The following is a 24,528-nucleotide window of genomic DNA, read 5'->3' as shown; positions in this document are numbered from 1 at the left end:
CATCTGCAAAAATAAATAGTAACTGCAACCTACATAACCCTTCTCAGGTCCTTGAGAGTCTAACAAATCATCAAAAATATTTTACATTGTTTTGTTATCACAGATGTAAATTCCATGTGAAATATCTACATCAACGTAGGCACAGTAAGCAATGAGAAAACTGCTGAGCATACAGCCTTGATGTTTTCCTACCAGAGAGATAAAAACATATTATTCAATTGCATGTACTTTGATGATGCTTAGTTTTGACATGATGTGTTTGAAAGGTAGGAGTTTTACTATGGAGTTCACAAAGTGGCCTCACTTACAGCGACTGGGTGGGCTGATGTCCATGACTGACAAGGTAGGATTGTCGATGTCACTTCCCCTCCTCCTCATTCGGTTTTCTTCGTATTCCGGCGTGAAGACGCTGCTTCCACTACTGGTGCTCAGTGAGTGATCGGTGGGACTGAAACTAACTGGTGATCGGAAACTGTTCCCCTGAGTCCTTCTGGCTCTTGGAAAAGTTTTACGACCTTCAGTGATACACAAACAACACTAATGTTACACTAAGAAATAGTAGTGCTATGCAATGTGTGCATGCCAATTACTTTATGAACTTCATGTAATTTAGTTTAAATCTTCCACAGTGTGGAAGATGAAACTTACTGGTTGAACTTTCCAACAAGAAGAAAATGTTCGTCACAGATGTATGTAAGAATTAGACCAAATCCAAAACTGGTTTACATTTAAGTGACCAAAATTGGGACCGAATTCTGGAACTGTTCAGAAATGTAACCAACATACCTCGAAAACCTGGAGGGCTGTGAGATAAGGAAGGAAAATACCCTGCCTCTACTTTTATTGCTCTACTAACGTGCAAATAACAAATTTCTCATAAATAGGATGAGAGATATGTTTAGCAGCCTGGGCACCACTGGAACGTATCTTCATCCTATAAACTAATAATATTTGAATGCAAAGAAAGACCTACGTATGGAATCAACAGAAGACCACAAAAAGTGTTAAAAATAAAAAAATAATCACAAATAATGCATAATTCAGAGATAGCTACAACATGAGAATAAAGATGGCATTGATCTTCAAAAAGTTTAATTACAACCAGATGATTAACACAATTCATGTTAATATATTCAGATAACATGAACATTTAAGTCAGCATAGTTTGATGACGTTTCATCCTAGAGAACTCGTAAAAACAGCTGAAGGAGTCTAATTCATTAGGTATTACACTGCAGAACAAGTTCCCAGGGGACTTAAGAAGGCAGCTGAAATGTTTTTGTAAAAGTACATGCAGATTTATATACTAGTCTGGCCACTTTCCATTCCAAGAAAGATATGCAAACAAATTATTAACCAGTTTTATAAACCACTGAGAAGATAATAAGGTGATAAACCAGCCATAAATAGTTTGTCACATGTAGCTAATGCAATTTCCCCATTTCATTGGGACATTCTCACAAGGTGACTAGTTAAGTGTTGCATGGACCAACTTAATATGCAGAGTATGGCCAAGAAAGATTCAGAGCAGTTATCAGTGATTTCTCAAAGAGGAGGATAATTTGAGAGGACATCAACAGCAGTTTACTTTCAGTTCACTTCCATACACTATTTTAAGTGACAATGTATATAGGATAGAACAAAATACACTGAAATATTGCAGATGACGTTAAGTAAAGTATGGCTTAAAGTCCATTTAAGGATAAAAATCAAAATTCACAATATTAGTAAGTTGGAGAGGATTCAGAAATCAACAAGATTAAATTCAGTAAGGAAGTGCAATATCCACATTTAAAGAGAAATCAGATGCAGAAACCACAACATGTCAAGTAATTGGTTGGCTAACAGTCACGTGGAAAAGGATATAGGAACAGTAGGAGACCACAGACTGAACAGCAGTCAGTATGGTGACTGTGAAAAAAACAAAGTGTCCTTCTGGAACATATTAACATGACTATTACATACCAAGTCATGGTTATTTCCTATGTTAAACAAAAAATGGATATGAGAAAAGCCCAAAACACTCTATTGAGTTTTGGCCACTACAAGAATGGAAAAGAGACCAGGGAAAAAAATGAGGCTTGCAAAAGTGTCTGACATTAAGACTTAAGGCTTGAAAGAAGAAAACTAAGGAGAGAACAGATATGTGTGTGTGATGTAGAGTCATATATGGGCAGTGACCCCTTTTACACTGTGTCAAAATGGAGTAAATAGTTACTAGTTTCATTTGCAGGAAAAGCGATTTAGAAGACAGAGAAAGGTAAGTGACAAGATACGTTATCTTTGAAGTTAGCCACCTGAAGAAAATTAGTATCTCTTCTGTTAAACTCAATTTATAGTTTACTTAAAAGTCAGTGTGACAAATCTTTGCCTCTTCCATCTTGCCTTGGAGCGAGAGACTGGACTGAAGCTGCTGTGCAGTCCGTGAATTTGGTATTTCTGTGATTTCTGTAACAGAATTCGGTTTCTCGCTGTGCTGATTCCATACTGCAAAGGAAACTATCTGGTCTTTGGAGAAGTTTCTTCTTAGCACTTCTCAACTAGTGCTTGACACAAGTCAGACAACCCTTCAGCTGCTCCTCTTTCCTTCCTTTGGAAATTTAACATTAGTTTAATTTACATTAATGTTATTACTGTCCAAATCAGTTTTGTGACTACATCAGCACGCACTGTCTTGCATTCCAACAATTGATTCCACCAGCTAATTGTTAATTCTCAGTTTAAACTACTGCTTGTCAATTTTATTTACTCTTTTAATTTCTGGAACTGTTAATAGGAACACCACTGTCTTTGTTTTTTGGGTTTGTTTGTTTTTTGTTTGTTTGTTTGTTTTGTTTGTGGGTCTTTTATGTGTGTGGTTTTTGTTTGGTAGGTTTTGGTTGTTTTTTGCTTTGTTTATGGGTTTTTGTTGTTTTTTTTTTTTCTTAAGCAAAACAAGAAACGACAAAGTCACTGACATACTCACACTGGACAGAAAAGGGTCCAAAAGGTCAAAAGCTTACGCTGGATGACTCGTGCATGGCTAAAGATAGAGAACGTTTTTAGAGCTGTGCATGAGTCACGAACTCTGTAATCCATAACTTTACCAGAGGCAAGACTATTCAGCAGTGCTTTCAATCATCAGAAGTTTAGAAAGTGAGTTTGGGGAAAGAAGTTGAGCTTTCAGTTTCTTCAATATTTTCCATCATTAAGATTTTACCATCTAAATTTTCTTCTTCACTTCTAAGAAGAGAAAAACAGATTACTAAAGTAGCAGTATTCACACTTACCGTCATTGTAGTCTTGTTGATGATAGGAAATATGGTATCTTCGGGGATAGGTACCCCCCTTTCCAAATTTCTCAAATACTGGGATATCATACTCTACTATAAAATAAAAAGATACATTTAAAAATTTAAAATGTGGCAAAAACAGTTTGGTATTACAAAGTTAAACATGTGGTAACATATCAGAGGATATGCTTCCAGTTGAAGCATCAGAGCATAAAAGATTATAGAACTAAAGCTGCACATCCAACGAATCACACAATTTAAAGGACATTCAGCCAAAAGTTCCAAAGGATCAAGTATTCAATAGCTCAAGGGTTTGTAACCTCTTGTTTAAAAGAATGTCAGGACTGCAGCATGTCCACCTACTCCAGTTTTAAAAATAGTTTATAGAGCAATTCTAGGAAATTAGATTTCACCAGGAAAATTGGCAGAAACTATTACAAAGGATAAAATTGGTGAATATGAAAAATCAGCGAATGAGTTGACACAGCTTGAATTACTAAAACACATTCAGTAGGGCCTTGTAAAAAACTGTTAAAGGAGAAAAGTATCCACAAGATAAAGGGAAGAGCCCTTCATGCATCAATAAGTGGTTAGATGGTAAATACAAGAGATGGGAGTAAATGGCCAACAGTTCCACAAGAACCTGGGCTAGAACTCCTGTAGTTTAATTCTGCATGAATTCTATGGATAGAATGATGACTAGTGAGGTGACAAAATGCATTTGGAGAAAGGAAGCCAACAGATGAATTACAGAAAGCCCTTAAGAGTCTAAGTGATGGGACGTTAATACGGCAGAAGAAATTCAGTGTAGGCCAGTGTGAAGGATTGTGATAGAGTTCCAATAAAGCAGCAGCTTAACTCTACGTATTGGCTAAAAAGCAAATTAAATGCTATAAATCATTAAGATATACTGAAAAAAGGTTTGGTCCACTCCATTTCAAAGGATTTAGTAAAATTGAAAAAGATTTTGAAGTACAGAGATGAGCCAAGATACAAAATTGCTTCTCCATAAAGAATGTAGGCCTCTAGACTAGAAAAGCAATAGCTGAAAGGGAGACAAACAAGTCTATTAAAAAAAAGAAAAAAAAAGAAAATCACAAAGGTCATACTTTGTCATAAAACACAGTAAGTTCCAGAACTTCTCGTCATGACATACTGTTGATACTGAGAAAGTTTATACAAGTTGAAATAGGGACAGGAAAAATTTGCGGGGAAAAAAATAAATAAAAATCTATCAAATCACACATGAGCATCTTGCATTTGCAAGTCATACATGAGTAGGAATATATTCTGAAGAAGGAATATTATACATTCCTCTAGAGAAGCCTGCTACTGGTTGTGGCAGGAGAAAAAATTAGGCTATATGTACATTTTTTCTGACTCTATATACTATTCTGTTTTTGTTACACCTCAAATAATGAGAATTAATATTGAATATCCCATTGTTAAAATACCACAGCATCCCACAGAGAAAAAGAAATATTGCAAGATGATCTTAGAAAAGTAACCATAATAAACAAACACAAGTAAACTAGATTAAGATTACTAAAGGTAAACTGATTTCTGACACTTTCAACATTTTTTGTATTTATTTCTGGCACTTAAATGCTGCTTATACACAGTTTGAGTTGTATTTTCATTTAAAAATTTTGCAATCTGTTAAGCACTCTAAAATGCTTAAAAGAAAAAACTACCATCACACAGTTATCTGGTTAAAGCTTCATAAACAAAATAGAAATAAGCTTTAAAGTATGTAACAGACCAAAAAACATAAAACATCCCAAATTCACTGGAAGCTAATCAGTGTTCAACTGCAAAATTCTGTAGCAAGGCACATCCACGAGAGACACTTCAAAGTACTTTCAAGGTTGCCCACTGTACTTTGTATCCTGAACCACACACAACAGCTTGGCTTCAAGCCAGAGTATCATATGAAAACAACATCAGTGGTGATGATTAATTTATAGGCCTAGCACACGGTTCTTCATCCGTCTGCTTTGCAGAGCTTTCAATTACAGAAGTCATGAGCACTTCAAAGTGATCCTCATTTCACATAGGAGAAAACAAAGGCTCCATGTACTGGTTTTGGCTGCGACAGAGTTAATTTTCTTTATAGTAACTCCTATGGTGTTCATGTTTTGGATTTGTGACCACAGTGTTGAATAACACAGGGATGTTTTAGTTATTGCTGAACAGTGTCTACACAGCATCAAGGTTTTTTTACTTCTTGCACTGCCCCAGCAGCAAGTGGGCTGGGGGTGCACAAGAAGCTGGGAAGGGACACAGCCAGCACAGCTGACCCCAGCTGACCAGCGGGATGTTCCACACAATATGAGGTTGTGCTCAGCAACAAAACCTGGGAGAAAGGAGGAGGAAGGGAGGACGCGTTTGGAGTTAGCGTTAGTCCTCTCAGGTAACCATTAGGTGTGAGGGAGACCTGTTTTCCTGGAAATGGCTAAACATCTGCCCACTGATAGGAAGCAGTGCATGAATTCCTTATTTTGCTTCACTTGCATGCACAGCTTTTGCTTTACCTATCAAACTGTCTTTATGTCAGCTCAAGAGTTTTCTCACTTTTACCCTTCCAATTCTCTCCCCCATCCCATGTGAGCAAGCAGCTGCACGATGCTATGGAGGTTAAACCACAACACTCCAAAATTAAATAAATTAACCAAGGTTATGGACCAACTTAGAGACGGATATTGCAATCCAGTTCAACAAACTGTTGCGTGCCCCTGTCCACTGCATCATTTGCTCTTTTCAGAGAAGCAGATGGACACTAACAATGGTGTTACACACAATAATCTAGAAGAAAATATTTGGAAGAACTTATATTTCACTGTGTCTTTAACTGTGTGCATTTGGATTAGAGTTTGTTACTTTTTTTCTTCTACTATATTGTTTGTGTAATAGAACACCTCTCAATATGAAATTCCCTTCTAAGCCTTATTATTTGCAAGAAAACAAGTTTTAGAAAGCTAGTATGTCCAGCGATTTTTGCATACCTGAGAACTCCTGATGATTATCTGGATAGCTCTGTGCTCTTGGCATCCGAGACTTGGGATAGTTGTCTCTGGAAGTGTAAAAACATACAAAATCTAAAAATTGCTGTTAATCTAGCCCTTAAACACTTAATCTTACTGTCTCACCATTCTTTATGACTGATGAGAAGTTCTTGCTGTACAAGTTGCAGCTTACAAATGTGGAACCCAATTTTGGAAATCAAGTCTAATAGGCACCAGTAACAGGATCAGTAACAATGAAAAGCTTTCTTACTGAGCTTAACATGGTGAGAAAGCAACAGACTCTGTTAATGTGCAATGACATTAGTAAAAACATGAATTATCACAAGTACAGCCACAAAGGAACATTGTTATGTTCAACACCTTTATGGCTAAACACAAAGGTTTATAGACTGGCAAAATCTCTTATCTTATACAACCTACAAAAACTCTTGATGAAATTTAACCAAAGAAGTGCAGAACGTTTTAACATCTCAAAGTATTTCCTCTTCTCTCCATTAAAGTCATAGGATTAAGAGAGTAATTTTTTTAAGTTACACAATGATGAAGAATATTTTGGTTCTTATGATCACGTTGTTTCTTACCTACAGTTGGTATGTAACTCCCAGCCACCAAAAGGAATGAATGGGATTGCCAGTCAGAGCAACCGATTACAGTATATTGCCACAAACATACCAAAAACATACCAAAACAATGTCTTCCTTTTTCTGGTAAGAATTTCTCTAATGGGTAACAGAAGCTAAATGGAGACACAAAACCTACATCTTTGTAGGAAATATGTGAATGGGGGAAAAAAAAAAAAGGAAAACAAACTAAGTAGACTTGACAAATGAAATAAATAAAAACAATAACCAAAAGTTTTGAAGAAACATGAGTCAAATTAAGATCACTTTGTTTCCCCTTCTTCCACTCATACCTACACCAGAAAAAACTAAAAATTTGGCATTTGGTGGGATTTGTATCCTCTGTAGCTATATTAAACACTGTGTGTATAATCTATCACACTCCAACCAGAAAATGTTTTTCATGTCTATTGTTTATTTGCTTGTGAAATGGAGATTTATTATTTAACTCAAAAAAATCATTCGTTGGACTTTGTGTCCTCAAATCACATATTTTTCAAATGAAATGGTACTATGGAATACTGATTAATCACCACAGGAAATTATTTCCAACTTTTTCCTTTCTACCAATTAAATACTTAATTAGAAGTATTATTTGTAGAGCAGTTCCAAATAAATGAGTAGCCAATCTGAGCAATGTAAGACCCCAGGTTATTTGCCTGAGGGGAGAGGGATGGACAGTAAGAAGAAAGGAGGGGACTGTCTGTTCAAGTTTTTACATGATTCCACCCTCTTTCTTGAATTGGGTACCCTCATTCTTGGAAAGGGGAAGCTTACTCATACAGTAGTACCCAAGAAATGTAAATTTGATGGGGCTGCTCACTGCCAGGGAATATATGTCACATATATGTAAGACTGGCAAAATTTTGTAAAAATCTTCAGTACAGTTTTGTAGGATCTGAAATCTAAATAGTTGTGTTTCAAATGCTAATTGTAAAGAAAAAAGCTACTTCTATTTTCTGTGCATTAGTAAGGAATTCAGTTTCAATAAGCTTTTATAAATGTTCTATAACTTACAGAGGAATTTCTGGAAGAAGTTCAGTAATAGATGTTGTAGGAGAGACATGTTACAACTGATAGATTATGCAATCTAATAAAGATAAATAATGAATGCAAATAATTCTTACCCATCTAGAGGGCTGTCAAGTGAGGGACAGCTTCCTGAGCCAGAGTTTTCAGGACTGCTCAAAGACAATGGATCCAGCATCTAATACGTAACGAGCAGATAAAGACCAACAAGTTCAGTTTTTGTTTTTAAAATGCTTGAAGGTTTCCTTTGAAGGAAACACCTGACAAAATCCAAAACCAAACCAGAAATACTAATTACTAGAAAAAAAGTTAGCTGCCATAGTTGAACCTGCATTACATTCTTTTTCCTGAAATGATTCTGTCATTTTTCTCACATCTAACTAGAATATAGTTAAGGTATTTAATCTTGCATCATGCTGTGTACCTAACAAGTTGTACTGCTACGGTCTTCTTCCACTGTCTCTTAATATTGTATATCAGTAGCTTAACAGCTTAATACCAAAAATAAGGCAACTAAAGGATAAAAAGCTGAGACAGTTTAAAAAATGTGGGGTTTGTTGTTGTCAAAAAAAAATCTCAAACATGACACAGATTGTGATGAATGCAATTTACATAATCTCTGTAATGGTTTAAATGTGACCAACTGGAAATTACAGAAAACAGCTAAAATGAAATACTGTAAAAAGCTTTTAAACATTTATCTCTAGTCAGGGTTCCAACCAAGTTACACAGAATTTTAAATAAAACTATTAATAGAATAATTTAAATAGAAGAGAAAATGGAAGGAGAAAAGAGGGAGAATGCAGAAAATTTATAAGCACTCTCCATCCAACCCAAAATTCTATTTCAAATAAAATAAACTTTCATCTGACACTGAAGTTTACACAAACAGCGAAGACATATTTTTTTTCCCTAAAACACTCCTGACAACCTAATAATCAATGCTCATGAGTCTGAAGAAGTCAAAACTACCTCAGCCACACCTATTACATAAAGAAAATAACAAACAACACTTCCTCTGTTGCTTGAATTCTAATTCAGAGAAAAAGACATGGATTGATAGTAAAGAACATCCTCCTGACTACCATCTATTTCTGTTGGCTGACATTAATTTCATTTATCTTGCACTTGCACCCTCAAAGTCCTAAGTTTAATGACATGCAAACATCATTCCTCTCTCTTTTACAGTGAAGCAATCTGAAATCTTTTGCAGATTTATTTTTCAAAATAAGTGGAAACATAATTTAAATTCTGAATTATTGAATGTGAGAATTTTACCAGTCTACCTCTCAAAGACAGAGTGGAAAGCTCATCTGTTGTCTTAAAATGAGCTCCTACCTAAGATAAAGTTCTGTGAATTGGATGCCAGTCTTTCGCTGTAAATTAAGCAGTTGCTCTTCCAATTTTTACAGTCTGTGCTGCATCTTAAAGGTCCTGAGCACACACTTTGCCAAACACCAGTCAAGGACTTATCACAGAAATAGCATCCAGAAGGTGAGTTCACACTCTGCAAACTCAGACACTTAAGTTAACTCTGTATCAGGGAGGACAACATTTACCACAGGTTCAGCAATTATATTCCTCTTTTCTTACGTGGAGTCCTGTAAGCAAAGCCCTCCACTTCCAAATTCCCTTCTTGTCTTTGTGGGGCAGGCTGTGACAGACACAGGCAGGATGGCCAACACTTGCCAAAGTGATGCAGGAACTCAGGGAAGGGAGTGAGAGGTGGTGAGTTCTCAATGCTACAACTTGGCCCTTGAGGCTGCTTAGATTGAACTAACCTGGCTTCCTATGGAAGTAAAATTCCTGTGTTTAAACCCTGCTGACAGCTTATGCAGCAATGACAGGTTACGTGTTTCTTGAATACTCTGGAGTGAAAAGACATCCTGGGCCTCAGAAACCACCTGTCTGTTTGACCAGACTGTGACCAAAAATGTCTTTACCCAGGTCAAAAGTAACCATTGCGCTGAATGAATCCAGGCCTGGGCTGGATCTGACCACATGGCTATGATAATGAATAGCACCCTGGGCTGGAAATTAGGAGATTCAGTCTCTATTCCCAGCTCAGTCACTAAAATTGTGCAACAAATTGCACAATCTCCTTGCCTCTATTTTTATTCTATCATCTGTCTCTCATTTAGTCAGCTCATAAAAACCATTGCTTCTTGCCATTTGTGCTTCTTGCCATACACTGCCAATGTCAACAAGGACTTGAAGTGATTCGGGTATGCAGCATGATTGTTTTTTCCTCCCTAAAATATCTTTCTCCATTGCCAGTTCTGAGAGCCACACATTTCTCCAGCTTTTCCTGCTGTTTTTAAGGGCAATTTTGATACTCCGAGACAGGATTTTTATTCATGGTAAGTGTGCTGATATCCCACGCCAATAATGCAGGTGAATATGGAGAACACAATATAGTTGCGAGCCTCCCGCAAAAGAAGTGACCGTGGAAAGTATTTCCGAGCTTATTTAAACCAGGTCCATTGCCATCCTCTTGCCTCTACCCCAACACAGTATCAATTGAGTCTAAATAATTCTGACAGATCCAAACTTCTATTTAAAATCTCATTTGATTACCTGGGAAAGTTATAAAACTGGTCTTGCTTACATATCCTTCTAATTAAAATGAAGGTTTTCATGCTTTTTTAATATAGCCATATCTCTTGCTGTAATTTATATCTATCACTACCTCACTCAGATATCACGGAAATTAAGATTAACAACTTTCTCTTTGTAGCAATATATTTAAGTAATTGAAGAGACTTACAGAGAATAAAAACAGGTTTTATAAGACTAAACAACCACAATCATTTTAACCTTCTCTCACAGATCATGTTTTCTAGGATTGTCATCATTTTCATAGCTGTCTGAACAATTCCACATCCTTCTAGAACTGCACAATTTCATAAATTAATCTAACAAAAGCTTTAATTTTAATAAATCACACACGTACCTGATCCATACTTTCTGGAATGAATTCTCCCTCACTGTTGATACTGGTGAAGGAGCCATTTCGGGCCACCTGATGTAGCTCATCTGGAATGTAACCTGGGGGAGGTGAACTCCTGTCACGAGTATTAGAACCTTGTGAAAGAAAAGGGCAAGTCAGAGTCTCTTCACTAACCCAGAATCCAGAGGCTTTATTCAAATACTTCTTGAGCACTGAGCCTGTCTGGATCACTTTGTGCTTCAGAAATTTCCCAAATGCCTACGCAATACAAGATTTACATACAGCGTTCAAAATCTGTAATCCAGGAATTATGAGAGTCAGGGCAGGGTTGCTTCAATGGCACTAAAAAGAACTTTCATTATATAGGAACAGAAATATAATTTGCCTGCACATCTAACTGGGTAAATTTCTTCTTTTGAAACAAACAAAAAAAAAATCCAAACCCTTCCACCCATATAAACTAATCCTTTCCAACTCTTGAGAATTTCAGTTTCTCTCTGTAGTATATTAAGTCTGCAAGAACACGAATACCTCTATCTACCATAAATGTATAATACATTAATTAAATTGTCTGAAAAACTACTGAACTCTCTAGTTCATAATGAAATTTGGAAGTTAACTTCACATCAACTTTAAAACATGAACAGGCAAAAAGGTTATATCAATGCCAAACTAAGTATCTTAAACAAATGTTCACGCATTAAGATTAAAAAATATCAGAGTCCTAAACCGAGCAAAGAAACTCATTGTCATATAAACGGATTTTTCAGCAACTCATTCCCATATCGGAAAATAAAGGGGAGTACTAACAACAACTTTTTAGGATACCCATCAGTTACCTCAAATAACTACATAAATTTATTTACACACATTTTTTAGTTAATTTTCTGTACTCTCTCTCTCTATTTTTTTAAACCACCTTTGGCTTAAAATTCAAAATCCACCCCCTTGAGTATAAACTCAACAGTGAGGCGAGTCATTGATGAGTAAGAGAAATTCAAACAGTCTGTGTTGAGAACTAGGTATTCCTTAAGAGAATATTACAGAAGTTTTTACAGTTAAAGCTATTGAAATATGTAGCTTACCTATTACAGACAGCCGCCTTTTTCTGTCTGCAACACCAAACACAGTATTATCTAAATCTTCCAGTGAAGGCAAGGGTTCCACATTATTTACACTGGGTGACTGAAAATGCATACATATTAGAAACTGCAGTTATTACTTTGTACTCCTGACAATTAAAATACTTCGCAAACTTTAAAAACTTTTGTGCACATTCCTTTTTTCAAGCAGTCAAAAATAAACTTGTCAATTTATATTAAAATTCATCTATTTTAGTATCTCATTCTTAATGTTTTAAAATAATTTTCAGTATGTACTAGTATGTAAATCCTATTAACATTATGGGTTTGGCGTGATAGATAATATCAAAATATTTAGCCTATAGTCCCCCTGCTACTGTTTATTACAACATTTAACTTGCAACAAAGGAGTTTCACCAGCATATGCTTCTCAAATATGTATCACATCATCATCCTACTAAGGAACCCTTTTCTAGCACTGTAGTGAAGGAACACAAAGAGAGAGGAACAGTGTCTAGGAAAAGGTTAAAACCAAGTGAAACTAAAATTTTAATACATGCTTAGAGTGAACTGAAGAAGCAACCAGTAATATTTTCAATTGGAAAAATGTAATCTTTAAGAAAAGATACAAATTATACTTCAATATTAAAACTGAGGAAAAAGACATTTAGCATGTCAAGTCGTACCTGTGTATTTCCATGTATTACAAGTAATATCTTGAGACTCTTCATATGAACACTACGGTCAAGCAGTTCAATAGCTTTGTCCAGGTCATCCTGTGTGGTTAATGGAATTACAAGCTACAAAAAGGGGAAAAAAAGAAAAAAAAAAAAAAAAAAAAAAAAGTCTTAAACAGGACACAAGAAAGAAATGAGGAAGTCACATGCAGAGAAACAAACTGATCCTATAATTCCTTTCATTCCAAACAACTTGAAAATAAAATTAATTAAATGACGCCTCAAGTTGCCACCAAAATGTCTGAAGTTCAACCTTAACTCTTCCTCCAGATGACTTCAACAGGTGTAGCGTGGTGGAACAAGTCCTCACAATGAAGGAGGAACCATTTTACATATGAACAACTTAATATTCTGCAAGTTTCAGAGAAATATGCAACAGTGTCAAGGTATTTGCCACCGCCTAAATTAATGCAAGCCTGTAAAATAAATAAGTACTGGTTTATAGATTATAAAGCACATTTTTGTAGCTCACAATATTACAACTATATTTATTTGAAGTTGTACCACTAACAGAATTTCTCCATTGAATAACAGAATTTGTTAATGGAAGTGTATAAGGTATGATGTGATCCACATGGAAAAACTGTAGTCCTCACTAGAATCTTATTTTGTTGTAATTAATTAGAATTAACTTGGCATTCAGGTATCTTTAGAACAGAAAACATGATACCATTAAAGTGCACTTGAGATCTGAGTTCTATAATGATTAAAATTGAGCTTATGTTTCAGGAGTGTAAATTACAACTACTCTTGTAAAAAAGGCACAGCATAACATAGATCTTTAAAAAAAATCTATTCTACCTATAAACATCAGTCAGTGATGCTCAAACACAACATCCACTGAAATACAGTACTTTTATACAAAAAAGAAATGAGAACAAGGGAGGAAGATCTTGATAATACATGAGCACATGCTCCATTTTAAGTTGCAGTTTTAATGCTAATGACAGGTTATTACCACCACATTTCTGAAAGGTGATGGGACGATTTGCCAACTAGTGCAGAAGACAAGCAGAAAACCTGTTCAAATGCCTAAAAATCTAGCAGAGGAAGGAGCTGAGGCTAAAACATCAGCAATGGCCATTTCTTCTGACCTTCATAATCTCCAAAAGCCTTCTCTTATTAGAAAAACATAAGCTAATGAGTGAGCAACCACTCCTTTTCTCTTCCACGTCCTTCTTATTCATTAGAAGAAAGAAAATAAAAACCTAGAAAAATTGAATTTCTCTGAATAACTTATGGACTTCCCACCTTATCATCACCCCTTTAAACCAAAATTCTTTCTGTCCATATATAAAGTATAATTAATCACAAACTAGACATCCCTTCCAATCCCTAACATTCTGTGATTCTGTGATCTTAACAATCTTAGTTTTGAGGATCAGTTTCACAGAAGTGCCTGGTAAGGCAGTGAGTAACCAACAAACAGCAATTACAGGCATTTTCTTCTGCAAAGATGCAGATAGATACAGTAATTATGTTGTGCATAACCAAACACACAAATAATCCTCCACACACTTTCCTGACTCATGGCAAAAACCAGAAGTAACTCCTAAGAATGGATTCTGCATCTGAAAAAACACGTCCTCTCAATAATTCCATCTCTACTTTCAAAGGAAAGCTGGCAGTAATCTCCATCAGGAAGTACTCCTGACCACTAATCTTGATCATCAGTACCTTGACAGCACCAGCGCTGTTCCCAATAAATCTTTCTGAACCATCCACTTCCAGAGGAGCAACAGCTAAGCCTAGTTCTCCAATCTAAACATCACTAAATGCAGCATTCTAGCTATTATGTAACAAGATCAACCTTTAAAGACAAAAAAAAAAAATCTGTACAAGAAAGGATAAGTGTTATTTTAAATTCACAAACATGACGAATTTCAAAGATGTAAAGACTCCCAAAGTCACGCAACAGGACTGTGGCAGAGCAGGAACAGAACTCACCCATTCCCAGTCAAGCATGAGATGAGATGCATTAAGATATGACTCCCCTCAACACATTTCATGGATCTGCCTACCCTACCTTACACAGGTCTTATATATTTGAGAACACACACATTAGAAATTTGGAGTTGTCACAGGAGTGGTTCTCACTCCTTATGAGAGCAAATTTCAGCCTTGAAATAATCAATGTACAAGTCACTAAGAATTTAGAAGATGTAGAATATTACCTCATTATTGCTGTAATGTAAATCCATAGTCTGTCCAAAAGCAACTTTAGCTTTAGCTGCAAGATCTTCAAGTTTAACAGGCCTTGGTAATTGCAGGATCCTGAAACACAATTTAAGTTATAAAGAATTTTTGTCCATTATGAAAATCTGGCAACTCATTACTTAAGAACACTCTTAAATTTATTACTAAAAAGACCATAAGAAGCTATTCTTTATTCCCTGTCCTCCATGTTTTGATTAATTAAAAAAAAGAGAAAAAAAGCAGTGAAAAAGTTACAAGGGATAATCACACCTAAAATTAGATCTTATTATGACTATTTCACTTGGTTGCACATGGCTTCTTTCTTAACCTAATACTTTGCATGCATCCATTCCAGAGGCAAATCCTTACAAACTTCTAAAGTTTTCTCCTTTAGAAAACGAAGCAAGACAATGAAGTACCATAGGTTCACAAACATAAGCATCAGGAAAGAATTACTCCTACAGTCCCCACTTTTTGAAAATTCAAGACTATCTCAGCTGAGGAAAGTAACTAAATGTCACCATCTTTACCACAATGAACTACATGCTCAAACTGCTGAGTCCATCACTAACTGTGCTTTACATGTGCTCCTGTAAGAATGAGGCAGTTGTAGCTCAACAACTCATTTTCCTTTATCTGAACGTCTCAAACCTAATAGCCCAAAATGCCTGTTAACTGACCTTACAATAGAAAACTACTGTATTATTTGTGACAGAACACCACTGAACATTTTTAGAAGCGATTGAGCTAGTGAGGCACGTTCTGTTCACATTCAAAAAAGAAAGAGCACTCAATTTTTGTGAAGCAGAAAAATTAGCAAAGGATACCTGTCCCTTTGATCATTGGTACACTGGTTAGGGAACAATATTTCTCCCCGAAACGAGGCTAGAAGCCAGGCCACTTCCAATAAAAAATTATTTTAAATAAACTTTAAAAACAACAACAAAAGCAACCACAACAACAACCCTAAACAAACAAAAAAGGAAAAAAACACAACCACCAAAAAACACCCCCCCAAAACAAACAAAAAAACCTCCACAACACAAAACCCCTACACAACAACCCCAACACCAATTCCCACTGCAGTCAACAATTTGTTTAGCAAGCCTGGAGCTCTGCCCATGATAGCACACACTCCTTGGTACAGAGAGCAACACTCACTACCGAACAAAACTCTGGAATCATTCACTTCTCTTTTCCACTTCCTTTTTCAAAAACTAGTGAAAAAAGTCATTGCATAACTTATTTTTCTTGCACCATTTCATTATTTTATCTTTAGATCTACGTGTTCAGGCAACAGAAGTATTATAACTTATGCTGAGCAATGAGCCTTAGTTGCCCAGTCCTCCCAGGATAGGGGGCTGAACTTACTTGGGACAACACATAACAGAGCGAGGCACATCAGCATAAAAGCTTGCAAAAGGGGTCTGTCCACACGCTTACTTTAGGCTTGTATTCATTCTGAAGTGTTAAAACTCAGTCCACTGTGAAAGTGAATTAAGACAAACTACAAAAACAAAAAAAAAAAACCCCTGTCCCTGCAGATCAGCAGCAAGTAAACAGTTCTGTCTTAAAATCACACTTCTGCTTATTTCACAAGAAATTGCTAGGTAGAAAAGTCCTCAATTTTCAAAGCTTTTGAAAACACTTATTTCCTCCAAATTACTTACAGCACTTAACCACTACTGAAGCACTGTTACAAGTGGTGTTCAGAAAAGCGATGGAAAGAAGCTGAAAATACTAATAGGTAGCGCACTTACTGCTATTTCACTAGCCCATGTAAGGAGAGGGCCCAGATTGGACAGCACGGACACACACTGATCTACTGCCCAGCTCACTGAGCACTGCCAAGGGGCAGCACAGCTTCCATTCTGAAGCAATCTCTCCTTAAGGAATTTACCATTTTTCTTGACAAATAACATGACCAGGATATTATTTACTTTTGCATTAAGTATTTTCAAAGATCTTATTCTATAACTATGTCTGTGTAGGTACAATAGAGGTTTATGCTTTCAGAGACAAACAGACAAAATGAGTTGTCCACAAACTAGTTCTGCCTTCTGTAGAGGCTTCTGAGCAGCCATCAGAGCAGAGATACAGAGATAAATGTTGTATACTCTGAGCATGTACATAATTTACCTCACATACAAAATGAACACAAATTTCAACTACTTATTCAAAATTACCAACGAAAACAATTCAATTATAAATTCTAATAATTCTTCGTATTACAGTTCTTGGATTTGTTCCACCAAAGTACAATCCAATACTGAGCTGTAAGACCTCAGCTTCTTCCTCTGGGTGTTACAGTAACAATATATTATCAGGCATTTTAAACAGATTAATTCTCCTTAAATTCTGTTCATATCGAAATTAAATTTAAGCTCAAAACAAATACATGCAGATATCTGAAACACTTTGAACAGTTTATTTGAAACTTTACGATAGGAGCCAAACAAAATTCTATAAATAGAAGACAAGACTGTTTCCTGTGTTGTCACCTTACCTTTTTTCACCTCGATGTTCAAATTTGACTCTAACATCATTCTGTAAACAAAAGAGATAAAGGAACCACTATTAGTTTGTTACTACCTCCCTTTCATGAAGGCCATGAAATCCCACTCAATAATCCTACACTATAAGTAAAATCCTTATGTGGTCCATATTAATTTTCTGTCCTTTCTGATATACCCAGCATTTTAACAAGCTACTTCTGCTGAGGTATCAGAGAGGCTTAAAGCGTGTAAAACAAACAAATGAAATATTCTGAAGTACAATGAATGCTTCTGTAAGTAAACACAATATTTTTTTCTATTAGTATATTTTAATATTTTCAGAGATTCATGGTTTCAAATTCAGTGTGGAACTGGTTACCAAAGATTTCTTTATTATGAACAGGTACATAGACTTAGCTAACAGAACAGGTTTTTATAGACACTTGGAGCTGAGCATTCCACATTTAAGAAACATATCGTTTCATAAGCATTACCATAGAAACCTACACATGTAATTATGGCAGCATTCATCCAATCAAAGTACCTGTAAATATCTGCAGTAACATGGAAATAAAATTGCTTCATAGAATCACCATTTTAATAATAAAATTGTATTAGCAAGTATTGCAGGAAAAAAATACACTCCACCAGAGATTATAGCCAAATAATAATGTTATATACTCCAAAAGAATTACTCCACTCACAAGTGATTACTTTCACAATTCACAAATTTAAACAGAATAACAGACATGTATTTCCCCTTCACCACTATTACATTTAAACCCAGAAATGACTTAAATATTTTTCTTCTAAACACTTGTTATATTCAAATAAACATATCGTTCACTCAATAGGGCTATTACAACAATTTGGATAACAATCCACATCCTCTCCGTATAGAGGTTCAAACTAAGTATTTACTACTTTTCCATCTATGTTCAGTGTCCACAGAACAAAACAACAAAACAACAACAACAAACAAAAAACAAAACACCAGATGAAAAGAACTCACATTTCCAGCACATAAACCAACAAAAAATTGAGGCCAAAGAGGCAGTAAAGGAGCTTAAGTATCTTTCTCCTGCTATCCTGAAATTCTTTATAATGACATAGCTGACAACTGGGCAATCTAATATACCTATAAAATTAATTCTAAAGAAGCATTCCAAATAAGGAATATTTGCACACCTTGATATTTTAAAGTAATCTAGTACCAATCAAATAATAATAATAATTTTGAAAAAGTGTACAGATACCCCTATGATCTTCAGTTTATCAGGATCAAAGCCATTTAAGCATACACTATGATATGGTCTGAAATGTCACCATTTCATTTTGCTGCTAATTTAAGAACATGAACAAAGAAAATGGCAGCACGTGTGGAGACTAATAGCTCATTCTGGTATGCTCACTGGTCTGGCAAGAAAAATGATTACAGAAGTCACAGCAGGACATTTGGTGTTCCGTGGGTTAGTAAGGATATTAAAAATTACCTGTTTTTTAGGCGAAGATGACTTTGGTTTTCCTGTTTCTTGCTGAGGCAATACAGGACGACTTGCCTTATGAAGCACAGCCAAATCTTGCATGATTGAATTCAAAGCTTGCTGCTCATCTGCTCAGAGAAAAAGGCCAAATAAGAGAAGTATAAATGATCATTACATTTGAAGGGCATTACTGTCTCATTTCACAATTAGGCAGACATTATTCTAAAATCTAAAAGTCCATATTACACTTCAACACATAATTGCCAAATTAAAAAAGATTGCTACCATGTTGCAAACATTTCTATTTTATTTATCATTAACAGTGCTTAAGGAAATAAACTTCATCAGTAAACACACCTAAATGACAGGTTTAAAAACCTGAAGTCATTACAAAGATTGACAACTCTGCAGAACTGCAGTCCGTATTAATAAGGAAGGGAAAAAAAGGTTTATCTACTTCATTTCAAATAATGTCGATGCATAAGATGTTAACCAGAAATCACACACCCTCCCTCCCCAATTTGTAAAATAAAGAAAAATAAAAGCAAGTACTTTTGAATCAATTTTCCTCTGTCCTAAACAAGTACAGTCATGCACATCAGAAGCGCACACGAACTCCTAGAGCAGGGGTGTCAAACTGATTTTAACCAGGGGCCACATCAGCCTCGCAGTTGTCTTCAAAGGGTTGAATGTAATTTTAGGACTGTATAAATTCGGGAGCAGTTACACCCTGTCCTAGAGGACCACGTCAACTGTGAGAGCACCTGCTGATGCCCCACAGAGTCATTTAAAACAAGGAAAAAAAAAGAGAAGAAATTAAAACAAAACAAAAACACCCAAGTACCACCACAGAGCTTTTCCAGGATTGCAAATATAGGGGGGTTTAGGGCTTAGAGGTATAATTCACAAGGAGCAACAGGACCACTGAACCCAGAGGACAATTTAGGGTAGGAGTGCTACGCATCTTAGATTTCAAGCTCACACAAAATCCTAAATCCTGGTGACATGCTGCAGCAGCGATGGCCAGAGGCCGCGCTAGACCACGTCAGCCTGGAACTGGGATGCTCTTTAAGACAGGGAACACTTAGGAGCCCAAAAGCCTGTACTAAGGGAAATTTGTCACCAACACTTTTGTATTAATTCCTTGCCACAGCAACAGTACTACGCTCAACATGCATCTAGAACACTGGGCAACAAAATTTATCTACAAAGGTGATTGTACGCCTTCACGCTACTTCACAATGGATATATTTGTTGAAGAATTCATAGCTAAGTGCTGCGATTTACAAAGAACACTATTTCTAAGACATGGACTTCAGAAAAATTCAGTATTAAAATCAGCAAGCAAGCATCCCAGGATTCAGCAGTTATGAGAATTCCTTCACACTCTATTCAAATGCAACCAAATATATTTGTCAAATCAGGAAATTGGGTGATTTCGGTGTTCTCATTTAACAGATTCCTAACAGATGAGAAAGTTGGTCTGACAAGAATAACTCTGATCACAACTCATGCTATCATCATTCATAACTCTACTGGGATATGCAAATCTATAGAAGTGAGTTTTCACAGCAATATTTAGTGTCAGAATTCTTCATAACTTGCACAATTAAAAAGGCTAAACTATTTCATAGTGTCATAGCCTATTTTAGTGCTCAGTGAGAAAAAAAAAATGTTTGTGGGATTTTGTTTGGTTGGGATTTTTTGTTTGTTTTTGTTTTGGTTTTTTAGTAAAAATATGGCCCAATAGTCACCTGTCTTACACAAAATGTTGAAGAATATCACAAATCCAAACAGTGCTGTATTCCTAGATTCAACTATTTTATTATTAGGCATGAGGTTAGGAAAAAACCTAGTATAACAATAAAAGATAAAAAAAAGTTAAAATGCATGTGAGAGTTTTGGTTGGTTGGTTTGTTGAGTTTTTTTGAGAGTAGTAAGAGATTACAAGAATGACATGGTCAACTCATTAAAAAGCATGTACAACTTGAAAAATCAACATCAAATTTCAAGTAAAATAAATGTGCTATGTATTTAGGAAAAAACAAAATAAACAAAAAAACCACCACAGACACCAAAACCAACCAGCACCCTGCCCCCCAACAAACAAACAAACCCAACCAGTTACAGAATCTACACAGTCCTGGCTTTGTACCGCAATGACACATGATGATACGACGAAATTATTTAATATATATTTTGGTTTTTTTCCCCCAATAGCCACTACCATCCAGAGCACAGTCAATATTGCTCAGTACCTTAATACCATGAATCTCAATTTCCTATGTTTGGATTTTTAAGCTACCACATAGGGAGAGAAAAGTTATATTCCAATGGAAAAAAACAGCAGTATTTTGAATAGCAGCAAAGCAGCTGAACACTGCCTTGCATGTAGATGTTACATTAAGTTACACAGCCAAAGCACACATTTCCTAGAAATGCTATTACATTAATGGTTTTGGTATTCAGTAGAAATGAAAAGTACTGTATTAAATTTTGTATACACATTACACACGAGACTTACCCATAACGGCAGTGAGCCTGAAAACCTGAACTTCAGGGGAATGGTTGCTTCATTAGTATTATTTTATTTCCTAAAATGCAAAACAAAAAATACACAATTATTGAAGTTGTCAAAGGCATGCAAAACAGTCAACTCTTCCTCGTTCACAGACATTTTTTCTAATATTCTACATATAAAATATGCATTTAAATGACAAATAAGATTGCCTATTCAGATATGACATGAACAGATATTGTCCCCAAAGCCTCACGAGGCTCTGAGCAACATATACTTTCAGAAGACAAAAAGCCCAAATTAAATATTCTGCTAGACTTAAGCTGATTTTAGTCTCTATCTACACTCCCAAACTATGATTAGTTGCTTAATGAACCATATCACTCTACTACATGGGATACTCGCATCAGATTATTAAGAACTGATTCTATTTCTACAGGTTCCTGTATCTGGCACTCAAAGTTCCATGTTCAGAACTGCGTATATATAGTTCATATATATATATATATATATATATATATGATACTCACAGCACAAATCAAGAGGAATCAATATCTACTGATTACAGAAATTAGAGAACTTCATTTGATAAGTTTTATTCATCATAATTCAAGACCGTTACACAGATACCCCAACACCTCTGAAAGCAAATGCCTGTGGCAGACAGCAGGTGTTAACTTTTAATATATTACATATAAGTTATCCAGAAAAGCAGAAATATAGCAGGTACATTTATGAACAAGCCCTGTCTTATCACAATATCTTGAACATAGGCAAATTGAAAAAAAAAAACAAAAACACAACAAACCAATCATTAAGGACCAATTGAAACAACCTTTCTATAGTATGCTATTATGGAACTTAACAGCAAAAAACTAAAGACATATCCCTAAATAGACAATGAGATTTGTTGTGATACAGGTTACCACAGGAAGAATTCAGAATTTTTTAATGCAAGATCATAGAAGAAAACTCCCTAATTTCTTGAGCAGTCACTGCCACCAAGCAGGGAGAGCCTGTTTCTTCCTCCCTTCTCCTGGCTGCAGCAGAATATCCACCTTCCTGCCTCAGAGCTGAAAGATCCACCCCATTCTGATAAAATGGATCCATTTCTCTGCAAGTTCAGTCAAGGAGCTACACCAACAGAATATGACTAATTTTTTTTTCTTTTTTTTTAAACAGAATTTGTTTTCTCATGGTTTAGTTCCTTACCAACGTCAAATAACCCCTGATGCCAGCACAGGTCCACATATGGGAGCACGCGACCAAGAACAGAGGAGAGCTGAGCCAGCTCTTTTGGCACCAGCCAGATTTCCTTGCTTGAATATTCTTCCAATTTTCTGGCTAACAAAAACTACAATTTCGCAAAGGATTTCTGAGCATCTTCAGTTAGGGATATGTTTCTAGAATCATGTCTCTTATATACTCGTTTCAAGAGTAACCTTTCAAGCAGCATTCACTTCACCAGTAGAACCAGAAAGCTTCAAGTACTTCTGGCACATTTTTCAGAAAGAAATCTGGACTTGAGAGCCATATAAAGCGCTCTGCTGTACACTGCTTTTTAGCTATATATCAGATGGCTCATCTATTTTTGTCTAGTTCGAGCTCCATAACAAACAAGCAGAGATTGGGCTTCTAAAGAAGATTCAGAGGTCCCTTCCTTACTCTGCAATCAGAAATCAGTCGAGCGTGCATTAGAACTAAAATAAAGCTGAAAATATGACTCCAGTGTACTCAGTGTTATATACTCCCAAGTCTATGGATAGACTCGAAACAGTACCTGAAACAGCTTCCAAGTGTGGGGAAAAAAAATCCTGCCTAATGCTTTCTAAAGTATTAAAGCCTGAAAAACTGTGAGAAGTGCATCTGGTCAGGGCCACCCACAGTCTCAAGACACAACCCGAACTTTTGCTCCTAACATCGTCTCCAGTCCTTCGATGCCATCAACCTCCGCCCAGGAAGAAACAGAAAAACCTGTTTCAAAAAAATTGAAAAAGAAAAAGCTTCTGTTGCTCCATAACAGAAAACTGTGAAGATACAAAATAAGCGGATTTGTACTAATCTTCGGAGATGAAAACAGGAGCTGGATTTTCATTTATTTGCCAAATGACAGTAGCCAAGATCACTCAAAGCAGGGACACAATCTTTGGGCCTTGTTCTCACACAAGATGTCAGGAGATCTGGTTTACTTAGTTAACTGGGTCTAGTTTTATTGCCTTAAATAACACAACTAACTTTCCCCCCACCTCTGATTCTTTGCCTCTTTTGCATCCTTAAAAGTCAAAAAAGCTAAACAGAATATATATTCAATTATTTCCTACATATTTTTTGTATCAGAAGTAGTTTTGGAGGATCTTCCAAAGAATTATTCACTGAAGTGTTTACAAAACATTTTAATTCTGTATTTGATCCAACTGTCTTAAAATGAGAGCTAGTGTTATTTTCATAAATGTCTGATTTAACTAGCCGTCTAATACATTAAACATAAAAATGTGTTTCACGATTTTAGATAAAGTAGTTTTGCAATACCTCCTTGTAAGCATTTCAAATAAATACAGAAGTTCTGAGGCATTTTACGTCTTCTGCCACGCCAAGAACAAGTTATATCTCCAAACAAAAATACTCCAGATGTTCTTCCTCAACCTAGGTGAAATAACCGAACTTGGAAGCTCAGGATATTTAAGCTACACAGCTGATATAGGACAGGCAAGCTGAAGAAAAATGAAATATCTTAGGAAACATCTTCTGCAAGCTCCTCCAGCTATAAAAATTCATTCTTTAGTATTCTTTAGTATGGCATCTCTTATTAGAAGAACATAAGCTAATGAGTGAGCAGCCACTTCTCTTCCACGTCCTCCTTATTCATTAGAAGAAAGAAAATAAAAACCTAGAAAAATTAAATTTCTCTCAATAACTTATGGACTTCCCACCTTATCATCCCTTTTAACTAAAATTCTTTCTGTTCATGTATAAAGTATAAATAATGACAAACGAAACATTTTAACAATTTTCTGGCTAGCATTTAGTGTGACTTCAAAACCAAGCTAACAGCATTAAAAATTCAGTTAAACAGGTGACCCAGATCAAACTTCATTAAGATTTGACCTTTGTGAATTGAG

General features: G+C 35.8%; 1 protein-coding gene across 1 annotated transcript in view; it reads right to left on the bottom strand.

The window, feature by feature from the left end:
- The window catches only part of MAP3K2 (mitogen-activated protein kinase kinase kinase 2), a 51,603-nt gene that overhangs the window by 9,921 nt on the left and 17,154 nt on the right, over window positions 1–24,528 (bottom strand). The window contains exons 2-12 of the mRNA XM_082054948.1: window positions 21,416–21,485; window positions 18,901–19,019; window positions 17,419–17,459; window positions 14,891–14,990; window positions 12,666–12,779; window positions 11,983–12,082; window positions 10,901–11,031; window positions 8,046–8,125; window positions 6,278–6,345; window positions 3,270–3,365; window positions 309–515 (exon numbers count right to left, since the gene is read on the bottom strand). Coding sequence (XP_081911074.1) covers window positions 309–515; window positions 3,270–3,365; window positions 6,278–6,345; window positions 8,046–8,125; window positions 10,901–11,031; window positions 11,983–12,082; window positions 12,666–12,779; window positions 14,891–14,990; window positions 17,419–17,459; window positions 18,901–19,019; window positions 21,416–21,419 — 1,060 coding nt within the window. The 5' untranslated portion in view covers window positions 21,420–21,485. The remainder of the gene's footprint in view (window positions 1–308; window positions 516–3,269; window positions 3,366–6,277; window positions 6,346–8,045; window positions 8,126–10,900; window positions 11,032–11,982; window positions 12,083–12,665; window positions 12,780–14,890; window positions 14,991–17,418; window positions 17,460–18,900; window positions 19,020–21,415; window positions 21,486–24,528) is intronic.

The sequence above is a fragment of the Streptopelia decaocto genome (assembly GCF_964273445.1).
Source record: "Streptopelia decaocto genome assembly, chromosome: 6".
NCBI classification, from domain to species: domain Eukaryota; kingdom Metazoa; phylum Chordata; class Aves; order Columbiformes; family Columbidae; genus Streptopelia; species Streptopelia decaocto.
This window is presented reverse-complemented; position numbering and strand designations above follow the sequence as displayed.